Source organism: Ruditapes philippinarum, unplaced genomic scaffold (genome assembly GCF_026571515.1).
Source record: "Ruditapes philippinarum isolate M1 unplaced genomic scaffold, ASM2657151v2 ctg3300_1_1_1_1, whole genome shotgun sequence".
Taxonomy (NCBI): domain Eukaryota; kingdom Metazoa; phylum Mollusca; class Bivalvia; order Venerida; family Veneridae; genus Ruditapes; species Ruditapes philippinarum.
Window position 1 is genome coordinate 63,844 of NW_026864740.1, and position 12,369 is coordinate 76,212.

The window sequence follows — 12,369 nt, forward strand, 5'->3', positions numbered from 1 at the left end:
ACTTCGAAACTCAAACATAGGCGTAAAACAAGGTGACCCCAGTTCAGGTCTTTTATTTTTATTTTTCGTATATGACATAATTCATAATGTTAATTGTGACATTGACGGAAGTTTCGCCGTACCAGACTTAGAATTATTTATGCTACTTTATGCTGATGATAAAGCTCTTTTTGTCAATACACCCGATGCAGTTCAGTCAATGTTAAATGATTTGAATTTATACTGCCAAACATGAAATCTGAAAGTTAACACAAGTAAAACTATAATAATGATATTTAAACATGGCAGACATTTAACGCTTTTTTCACTTTCAACGGTCAAACGTTAGAAGTCGTTAAAAGTTTTCAATATTTAGGCGTTTATTTCTTTAACAATGAACATTGGAATCGGACACAAAGGCATCTTGCCTAACATTCATTATTTTCTATGCATAACCTTTGTGTCCGTAAATCAACAAATCTAGATGCATTATATTGAGAAATAGGGGGATATCCAATGGCAATACACCGTAAAATCATGATATTTGAATATTGGATTAAAATACTTAAGGCACCTGATAACATGCTTAATGAAGATGCAAATAATGAGTTGTCATACAGGGAAAGAAACTGGGCTTATCAAATAAAAAATATACTGAACAAAATAGGAATGTCTAACGTCTGGCTACAACAAGATAATTTAAATGTAAATGTATGTGTCATAAAGCTAAAAATTGTAGATATTTACAAGCAAAAAGGTATTCAAACATCAATAATTCTAATAGACTTTGGCCTTACAGTCATTTTAAACACGAATTTCAGTGTGAAAAGTATTTAAGCGTTATAAATAAAATAGCCATAGGATTTTTTTTACCAAATTTAGACTATCGGCTCACAATCTTGCAATAGAAAGAGGAAAACACGATAATATTCCCAGTGAAAACAGAAAATGTCAAAATTGTCCATTTAATCTGGTAGAAACAGAATTTAATTTCTTACTAATCAATTACAATTTAAAATTTACGTAGAATGTTTTTTCAAAGCATATTTTTGTAGATGGCCTTCAATGCAGAAACTCGAAACACTTATGACAAGCATAAATATCAAAACAATTAATAATCTTGCAAGTTATCTGTACTATGCATTTAAAGAAAGGACATAACTTTAGATTTAAATAGCCTTTTAGTACTTTTTTTCTTATGAAGACTGGTAAAAGAGAGATAACTACGACAAAAATGCTTAGTGCATATAATGGTTATTTCATCTTAGAAATATTAATAATTGCCGTTTAATAGGTGGACAGTGACATAATGCAACACAAATATCTTTCTACCGTGTTTCTTACATGTATAAGTATTTTTATGCAAACTGTTCGATATGTCGTAACCTTTGTTTATACTTGTCAACAATAATTCCCGGCCACGTTAACAAATATTTTTCTACTTAGTTCAAGTACATTTGTTTCTTTCATGTATAAATATTTTATGCAAACTCTGTTAGATATGTGATAACCTTTGTTTATACTTGCCAACAATACTTCTTGGCTAACTTAATGAAACTTATAACGATTTACATCACACAGTACTATAAAGTGTATGTAAACAATTGTATGTTGAATAAAATATATGTTATGTTATGTTATGTTATGTTATGAATAAAACACGACGTGAGCAATTAGGAAGAGCTAAACAAACTGACAAAAACTTTTTTTTCTAAAGGTTCTTTATTTTGGACAAACTAATAAAAAGGTGCTATTCGGTTTCGATTCATTGCATGCTACATGATTTACAAAGTCGCTCATTTTGGGGAATGTTTGTGTATCTTCCCGTTTTTATGGCTATTCGGTGTGCTAAAATTCGAATTTTAGCTAAAGCAGTTTTTAAGTAGTTTTCTTTGATAATTTCTAGATATTTTTCACTTTTGAATTAATGTTTAAAAATTGCATGTGTTTTTTATTTCAAAATACTATTTTAGTATAGTTGAATATTCTTTGCTTTGTCTACTGGAGTGTTTCATTATCAAGTTTTTGTGAAAGCCAAACGTATCCGAAATCGTGTTCATTTAAAATTTGTTTTATTTAAGATATCCAGTTTTTGTTTTTATATGTTAAATTATTTTAATCACCCTCTTTCAATTTATTATATACTTTCTTTACGATGTTTTATTTGTCCAGGGTAATTAGCTTATTTCAATATTTAGTCATATTATATTTTCGCACAACAAACATTGGAACCCGACCTAGTTCTACATAGACGGCTGTTACATTTGTTGACTTCTTAACTCTTTAAAAAAGTTCAATGTCTCATGCTGGATGCAACCCCAAAATCCCAGAAGAGTTATCTAAGATTGACACCACTTATATATCGAAAAGTAAATTTTTGCGATGTTGGTAGTACTATTCTATCAAATATTTGGAAAAGCTTGTGTTATAAATTTGCGGCATGTTAAGTTAAGTTTTTCTTTAGATTTTCTAAATGGTCTGTGTACATTTATAGAAAGAGATTAATATCATCAAGGAATATAGTTCCCGACATACCATTGTCTATATGATTTATCAAGTCAATTCCAAAAAAGGGCAACAAAGGTGAACTGGGCTCCCCCCTGTTTTACTCAAGATGTTGAGTCAAAGAAGGGGGGCAACTCCTAGTTAAACTGAACACAGGACTTTACAAAGTTATACGTTACATGCAGTGCTAAATAAAATTGTTACTTACGTTTCCGTTTAACAGTTTATGCCAGAGGTACCTGTGTTCAATTCTGTCAAAACATTGCTTGTAGTCGATAAATACGCCATGAAGGTTTTCGTTTTTTGCTAAAATTGAGTTTTAGATAAAATACAATCCAATATCGATTTTTCTTTTCGAAATTTACTGAAACATCACTGCATTCGCTCGATACATTGAACGTAATAAATCATCAGATTTAACATGTATTTTTCTATGAAATAGTGACTAAAAAAACAAATGACTTGCTAGAAATCGCTTGTTATGACAATTGAGTGTCTACCGTTCCCCTCGGCCAGGATATGAAAAGAAAACTGTACTCGAATGTTCTCAAAAAGCATTCAGGGGTTTTCAGAATTTCGATATAGCGTGGAAAGCTGATACAATTACGGGTACTCTGCGCCTTGTCTGATGAAAATCGGTTGAGTAATAAAGAAGATATAAATAACAAACATACCTGAATCGGGTGAATAATCGGCGTGCTCCGTACCCGAAAAGTCACGTTGCTTTAAATTGTGTTGGTGTGAATTAATTGTAAAAAGTAGTCCAGGTTGTAAGTCTGTTTAAAAGTATCTTTGAATATATTTAAGTATTTATGTTAATAAATGTTATTCCTTTGTAGTTTTTAGCATTATTCACGTCTCTTTTCTTAAATACCAGGGTAATTATTCCTTTACCCAATAGAACTGGGTATTCTGGATATTTATAAATAGATTTTAAAGACGAAAGTGTTATTTCAATCGAGCATTGAAAGATTGCTGCCGAAATTTGATCAATACCGAGATTTTAATTGTTGTGACGGAACTGTTTTCCCTATTTCCGACCTCGGTAATCTCTCCATTAAGCATTTCGTAATGGGATGTAATATTTTCGTCGAGTATATTAAAAAATAAAAACATCATTAGAGTAATTGTTATTTTGCCCAAAAATATTTTTAAAATGATTATATAAATCATTAATTGTGAGATAGTCTACTTATTAATTTCTTTCTGTATTTAGTTTTAGAATTTTACAAAATTTATGTGGAATTGAGGATGCGAATTTATTTAAACGGTCACCCTCTTCTAAATAATATTTTTACTTTCTATACGTTGTCCTAACAAACCTTTGTTTATTTGCATTCGTTTTATTCCTGTTAAACAAGTTCTTAAGAGATTTTAATTCCATACTTTTTCTAAAATATTCGATGTATGAAATATATCATTAGCCTCTAAATAATAATGGTAATATGTTTTGGAGAGCCCTTAAGTAGTGCCAGCCCTACTGGGGCCGTATCGATCACGTGGGCGGTGACGTAAGTATACTACTGAGGATTATGCTACTTGCATATGATTTATCAAATGATTAATTTTCTGTTTAATTGGTTGGTTATAAATAGTTTATACTTTATATGATGTTAGTGACAAGTTTTAATTTTAATTTATCTTAGATATTCGTAATTAGTCGGTGCACAAAGCGACGACGCCCGGAAAGGGCACCTGCCGACTTTAATTCTTTGTCAGTTTTCCCTTTCATTATGTAAGAAAAATAGTTTATAGTCGATGATAGACGATTCAGACAATCATACCACTGACAAAAGTACACATAAATTCAGGTTTAAAAAAGGAAACAAAATAAAGACAACTTAAGTTAGTCAATAAAATTTTAATTTAGAGGATGGACCGTCGTATGTGTGGTAATGACGTTAATAGGGACATGCTATTGTTCTATTTCAAATGTATCTCTAAAACACTTCTGGTGATACATTGTACATGTTACAAGTAACATTAAAATGTGTATATACGTGCTGCAGGTATGATGCGCAACATGGTGACATGTTGCGCATCATTAAACTTAATAGGATTTATAGAGAACGAGTTTGTTTCTGAAATATATTTATCCCAACATTATTATTAATCTTTTCTGTCTCTCTTTAATCTTCTTGTAATCCATGATTGTATTACTTGTTTGTTTAGATCGAACAAGTAAATGCCTGTTTAAGAAAGAGGACTGGCAAATGCGACGATATGGATTCAAACTACAAACATAAATTTAATGCGAAGCATGTAAAATGTTTATGTATCGAACAAAGGGATTTATAGCTCCTCTGTACACCTTTCATTTCCACCAGATAATAAAAAAAATGCAAAACAACATTTCAATGTTATGTCCCGAAATGATTTGTTTGTAAGTAAACGTTTTAAGTAGATATAAAGTATACAAAAAAGTTCTAGATATAAATGTAATTACACATTATTTCATCCCGCTTGTCCCTAAAAGAATCAATAGATAAAAATAAGAAGTAATATTGACCAACAATTATGGATACATGAACTGATTGTACACACTTTTAACATTGATGGAAATAAAGGTGTTTGCAAAATATGGTTGAGTTGACCGCATTTATTTTTAACAAAGTTTGAATAAACGAAATACATGTATGCATGACGAAAAAACATTTTTGAAAATAATCTGATAAGGAAGAATAAAAAAAATCTTTACATCTTTGATATGTTTAGTATTTTTCTACATACAAAATAATTATTCTGCCTATTCTCTTTTCTATACCAACTATTTTAAACGTTTAGAAAGAACACATTAATGGATAATGTTATGACAAACACGGTTTATCTGTAGCGTTTTTAAATATATATATGCAAATTCAATACTATTTACATGCAAAATTGCATGCATGTTATGATTTACAAATACGTACATTTGAATCTATGCAGTAGAGATAGTGGCACAAGCCATGACGTCATTTTGACGCCAACGTGATTCTTAATTCTCAATCAACATGAAAGCAATGATTTATTCATTTCGTCCTTGAAATACAATAGCTGCATTCAAAGAATATCAGTCTGCAAATACCCTGTGAGCAAAACTATGACTGGTCCCTAATATGTCTATAAGATAACACTCGTTCGTCCCTCTGTCTCTGTTTAGTAAACCACTAGCTGACCTGACAATGTCGTCGTGAATTTATGTTGTCTAATCCACTTGGAAATTGACTGTAAAGCGTCTTTTCACAACGGAAATATATTTGCATCGTCCTTCCTTGTTGCATATGTATCACTTGTTCTGTTCATGAACGTCAAATTATCTCAATTTCGTTTTACTTTTTCTATTCTACTGGTTTAGTACATCATGCTTCCTGTTGGAATACATTTATATGGGATGTGTAAAAAATGAAGTAATGAAATTAGTTACGTTACGCCCGTCGAAGACTCGTGGATTATTATTCCAGGCGCTTGTAGATGATCAATTGTACGTCGAAAAAGAAATAACTCGTTTTGTAAAATTTAGACGTGTGCCGGTTGACAGAATTTCAATATTTCAATTAAACAGAAACTAAAATAATATCAATGGTGTATTCAACTTAAAATTACAGCCCGGTTAAATACTAGTAGTTTGAGAATCGTGCGTATTGTCTTTTATACAAACGTTTGGGACATCCCTCTCATATTAATCATAAAAGGCTTACCCGTATGATTTAAATATTGCACAATCATGCATACTGATGACATTAAGTTGATGCTGCGTATAAAAGATACCGCTTGTGTTGAGATTCAGGAGATCCAGATTTTTCTCAACTGTAAGGAGACACACAAATAAGGTTGGTAGAAGTGATATTTATTGAAATGATTTTACATTAGACACATTTACAAATCTTTAAATTAATTTTTTTATAAATCACATTTTGATAAAGAATTAAATTCATATAGGTTTCTTATCATAATATGCGTGGTTTGATTACAGTAGCATTTTAACTGAAAATAATTTATTATTGTATCAGAGGATCTATTTACATTGAATTGATACATACAGATATTAGAAATGACTTGTTTCATTGATATAAGCAGCTTATAGTGTAGGAGATTGGACACTACTTTAGTCGGTGCTTTTTGTTTTCATTGCCCTCGAAGGACATGCTCTTTCCAAGAATTGTATTCGTAGAGTTGTGTATTTTATCTGAACATCTGGAAAAGCATTAACCGCAACAAAATTACATGAAAATTGTAGACTCGGTTTGATTGAGCCTGTACATGAGAAATAATAAAAAAGTGCAACATTCCTCGCGCCTCACCCCCCCCCACCCCTGACATCGGCTCGAGAGGTACTCAATTTTCAACACTTGTGCTGGAATTGAAGACTATTTTATTGTCACATCAGTGTTATTTGTGCCGTGTGGCGGCTGTTTTTAAAGTATCCCCGTACATTTAATCAAAGATGTTATATTTTCTATCCTTGAAGATCGTCCGGCATATGTAATGTGGTAATTTTAGTTTCTTCGATTTGGCATTTTTCATCTTGGGTGGTTTCAGTTTTCCTACTTGAATACTGTATAATCAGGATATTTATTTTGACCTCTTATCTGTCATAACCTCAGATCCCCTTTCAAAATTCCATTTTATTTATTTCCGCCTATTGTTTTCTTGTTTAGGGCACACGCATTCTTTTACTTGGGAACCATACGCCGCTTTTTATAGAATGGCAATACTGTGTCAGATTGAATGTTCCATGAATTATTGCCGTATGAACACATCTGCTGATGTTCTAAATTCAAATTGTCACCATTTAAGTGTTAAAAAGTGATTCTGTTTTTCTCTATTTTATTGTGAAAATTGTTCCTAGTTACGAAAATAGCTTTCCCCTACAAAGTTATATCAAATATAACTAAAAATACCGGTATATATTGAATAATCACATTTCTTTATTTTTATTCTTGTTCATTTGATTATTTCAGACACAACATAAGCATGCGATTTAAATAGCTTTGTGTGTTATTAAGGTGGTCGTTGTGGCCACTGTGATTCAAGAACCCCAAAATAAATATGAAGGTTTTAAAAGTAAGTAGAGATAATTTATTCTTGCCGTGAACAATTTCTAAGATGGACTTGTCTGTTTTCCAATCTTAACAAAAGCATTTACTATTTTAGGGAAAATTTCAAAATATATAATGACTGAATGGCTATCGATGTAGACGATGATTAGTGGACACGCATGTAGCGGCTGATCTTGGTCCGTTTGCTGGTCAAATTTGTAAAAAATGTTGCCATCAGCAAGCTTAGCGTAATAGTTATATAGAACCTTTGCTAGTATCAGCTTATACCGATAATCGTAAGAAAAAAATGTATGCCAATATACCATGCGTTGATGTAAATGCGCTGATATTTCTGAATACCACAAATGATCAAAGTGTAAATGTAGTCTGGAGTAATGGTGTCGTGTAAGATTAATATAATACAGATACCATATTAGCGTCCACAATGCTTACCGATGTATGAACATTTAAATGGGGACTTTTCCTTCAAAACCATTCACCATTTAAAGGGAAAATTTCAAAATATGAACAGACTAATAAGCTAGCAGTGTAGTCCAACATGAGACGACACATATGTTTATGCTGATCTTGGTCTGCACAATCTGCTTAAGTAGAACCTGCTGGATTCAGAAGGTAAGGGTTTAGTCTCATTTCTACCAATGATATATATTCTATGTTGAAATCTTTTTTAAGCCTGTGTGGAGGAAAGGCGCATTAGCTGAGGCACGTGGAAACCACTACCGTCCACGAAAAGCCTCTATCAAGCATTGCCTGCATTATTTTAATATTGGTCTTAATATATGTTTTTTGTTGTTGTTTTTTTCAGAACTTTTATGTTCATATTGGTACAACTGGCCATGGGTACTTAAAGGTATAATTTATCTTTACTTTCTTGACATTCTAGATATATTGACAATTTGCTTTCAGGCGGTTGTAATGAGTTGAATTAAGATATTATTTACGTAGTTTGAATCGTGTATTCCACTCATTGTTTGGACGCACAGTTTAGTGAAATAGAAAATTTCTAAAATGAAAGCATATATTTAATCGCAATATTTTTCTCACCATTTGGATAAGAATCAACAAAATTTATCTCTAACTCCTAATTATAATAAACGTTCTTTGAAATGTCTCGATATATGTCAAAAGTATTGATATTTCTTCCCTAATGCTACACTGCTTTCCTCTGTTTACTAATCAAATATTTTTTCTTTCATAAATTAGTTGAAAGAATGAAACCAATAGAACGATTACCTCAAATTAGAACGCTGGTTGGAAATTGTGAGGTGGATGTTGGTACTTGCCCAATTGGATCCTGTTCAATATTTTGCCCGGATGACGGATATATATGCCCCGAAACGGAAACCCGAATGAAAGACTGTGGGGTGTTTGGAAGCAGACCTTACGAATATGTCAAGCAATGTGGATGTTGTAAGGATAATGGTATTGTTGTCATTGGTGTTGTAAAAGATCAAGTCTCTCAACAACCTGTAGATAGCATATTTGTCTTTTTAGACCTCAACACTTTAATTACCGGGAAAGATGGTATTTTTAAGACTACAATTGGGTCAAGCGTTCGACGGATCGTTATAAGGACGAAAAAACAAAATTACTTGGAAGCTGTCAAAGTCGTTGACATACCAGAGGGTTTCAGAGGTCCTGTGCAAATTGAAATTTTCGTCATTATGAAATCCGATCCAGTGAAAATCGATTCAACTGAAAGTACAGTACTTTCTCTGTCATCTAATCCACTAGACCCAAAAGCCGGTAGTACACTTGTTGAAATTCAAGCAAACTCATTCATTTATAGCAATGAAAAGCCATATCAAGGCATAGTAAAAGCAAGCATTACTTTTCTTGACACAGGAAATAACCCTGACATTGAAGTTCCAGGTTTATTCCAAACCACCATTGGAAATACGGTTGAACCTCTTATCACAGATGGTGTATTTTCTTTCAATTTTGAAAGTGCTGATGGAATAGAAATCAAGCTTTCTGCACCAGTGAAATTTACAGTACAAGCTGGTATGAAAGTATGGAAACTTAATTCATTTACTGGTTTATGGGAATTAGTTAGACCCGCTGTAAAAAGAAGGAAACGACAAGTTTTACTTGAAGATATCATCAACATTGAAAGCGATCGTTGGTACAATATTGATAAGATTCCTGGCGCTCCAAGATGCTACTTTAAAGGTAGAATCTTTGATAAAATGAGTGGGACAGAGATCACGAGCAGCAGTACTGTATCATTTAGGCCAGAAATTACAGCATACACAAGTGCCAAAGAACGTTTGCGTCTGTATTTCAAATACACAACCAAACCAAGTACAACATGCTATGAAGTGAGATGCCCATTAGTAAGTAATCCAGATAATAACCTTTCCGGTTTTATTAACATGTCTTCAACAGAGGTTGTTTCAATTGGAGGAACAAATGTTCCAATCGTTACTTATCTTACACCAAGAGAACTTGCTGACTATGACGATGCAAATATAGAGCCAAAACTTTCCGATGTTCTATATAAGATTGCGCCAAATAATTTGGATATTTTTGTGAATTTTGTTTCCGACACAGAGGGTCCTTTTTACAGTAACAAAACTATTTGCGAAAGTTCGAGTATAAAACAGCCTGCTCTTCATTTCTTTAAGCCAGATTTGCCAAGCTATGATCCTGTCCCTGATGACGCTAAAATTTGCACTGCAAGAATTGCATTCAGAGGTCATAATAACTTCTACAGCAATATTTCAAAAATTACAAATCTGCCAAATGTGACGGGAATCAGCGTGTGGGAACAGGACGGCTCCAAATTCTACTACACAGATGTTGCTCAAATGGAACTCCTCACAAATGGCAATTATACTTTTGTTTTCATTTGTCTTAAATACAGATGTAGTCAAGAGAATGAATTAACTACAGTGTACATCGTTGCAAAGGAGGTTCAAGTCCCTTTGACAGATGGTGAACAATTTATAGATTTTCGTTGTTACGGAAAACAAAACATTAGCGCTGAATTGAATGTTAGAGATGATAAATATTCTACAATTACAGGTTCATTCACTGCACCTGTCAACGTCGGTACAGGTCCAGATTTTTATAACACGGACGTCAACGATTGCAAGCAGGAGACGAATCCTGCAGTATTTGCTTACGAACTGTATTGTAGAATGCTTCTTGTGGCCTAGCAAATATTGCCTTTCTTCAAGTAATCCTTTTCTTTATATTTTATGCAGTTATTTGAACATTGTAAGCCATTTTGTCTTAAAATGTGTCCATGATTTAATTAACAATTAGGGAAAAGGGAAACTAAGTGTATTGTTTTAGTTTGTATAAATATGCTTAAGTTGTCTAAAATAAATAAAAAAAACTTTTAAGTGAGCTCAACACGGCGAAACTGAGTGTTGCAGACTTGGAGGCTTCCGAGGCATCACCTATTTTCCAGATTTTATACTTCATATCAGCAGGTGTCAAGTGTGGTGTAGCAGCTTTAAAAAAAGTCCTCGTACTTCATTTCAGTGTTGTTATATTTTTATATTCCTTCGGTATCATTTATTCCAGCTCTTTTAAGTGTTGAAAATTCAGTACCGCTTAAGCCGGTCCTAGGGCGTGTGAGGGATGATGTACTTTTTCATTAGCCCTCGAGTAAAGACTCAATCAAAGCGAGTCTGCAATTTCTGTGTAATTTTGTAATCATGAATAGTGATTTCTCGGAATTACATTTTTTTTCTAGATTTATGGAAAAAATGAGAATGCCCTTAGACAAAAAAGTACACCTAGTATAATGCAATAATATTTGCAATTATAAGTAAATTTACAAAACTAAAATACTCGTCATTAATATATAACAAAGCTGTCTTCATTTTTTTTTAAATTTAGTTGAATATTAAAGTATTTTAGCCTGAAATGTGAGAAAAAAAGCTGGATTCTTCTAAGAATCTTTCCAAGTCTGCCTCCGGAAATTTTACAATACTGGTACATGCATACACATCGTTCTGGACCTGTAGGGTTCGAAACTAAAGGGGGAAACAAAATATGAATAACAAGAATATCAAGGAAGGGGGCTTTCAATGAACAAGCCTATAAGTGTTACGTTTGATGAACAAAGAATATAGTGGTAATGTAAATTTTACTAGAACATTAAGCTGATAATCAATATACATTTCTTGAAACATAGACTGCTTTTAAAATATTTAAACAAACATTTACATATTGATCATCGGGCAATATTTCTAAAACATACATACGCGTGTCACAGGGGCTGTGGGACGATGTACACCTTTATCATTTCAACTAGGGGCAGAAGGAAAGTGTGGCACTTCCCCGGTTTCTTTTCAACATATTTATTGAAGTTCCACGAAATAGACGCCGATGTTTGATCTGGGAACGACACAGGTTGCCGTGAGGGCCCCATTATTGCCCCAAAACAAACGCCGAGGATTGGCATTCTTAATTTGCCCTGTGCTAGAACGCCCCAGGGACCCTTTAGTCGCGGTACTAATCCTATGAACACACCAAGCATGTATAATAAACGAACTGTATATGCTGCACAGTCGCCATAAAAATGGGTATAGATTGTTTGACATGTTACCCGCGGCTTTTGTTAACTTAGGGCATTTACAGTGCGACCAAGTTCTTAATATGACAATGGCGTTTCCAGGGTGCTCGTGCTGTCGCTATATGGGCCATATGATCGCCTAAGTCGCCGTAGAGGCGTAGTACACACCCTAAGAACGCACTAAAGACCCCTTAAAATTGCATATAACCGCAATAAGACCCTTATATGAACGCCTTATGAACGCAAAAAAAGCAGGGCGCCTTATGACGTTTTGCTGCAACTTGCTCGCACAAAAAATTAATATGTAATATA

General features: G+C 33.2%; 1 protein-coding gene across 1 annotated transcript; it reads left to right on the plus strand.

The window, feature by feature from the left end:
• Positions 1 to 7,425: 7,425 nt before the first annotated feature.
• Positions 7,426 to 12,006, plus strand: LOC132726683 (cartilage intermediate layer protein 1-like). Its single transcript, XM_060712030.1, has 3 exons — positions 7,426 to 7,530; positions 8,332 to 8,376; positions 8,730 to 12,006. Exon 3 carries the CDS (start codon positions 8,738 to 8,740, stop codon positions 10,685 to 10,687), a length of 1,950 nt encoding a protein of 649 aa, XP_060568013.1. The 5' UTR covers positions 7,426 to 7,530; positions 8,332 to 8,376; positions 8,730 to 8,737; the 3' UTR covers positions 10,688 to 12,006.
• The last annotated feature ends 363 nt before the right edge of the window (positions 12,007 to 12,369 follow it).

What these genes read in the sequence shown, in the direction of transcription:
- LOC132726683 (XM_060712030.1), top strand. Translation starts at nt 8,738, where the DNA reads ATGAAACCAATAGAACGATTACCTCAAATTAGAACGCTGGTTGGAAAT.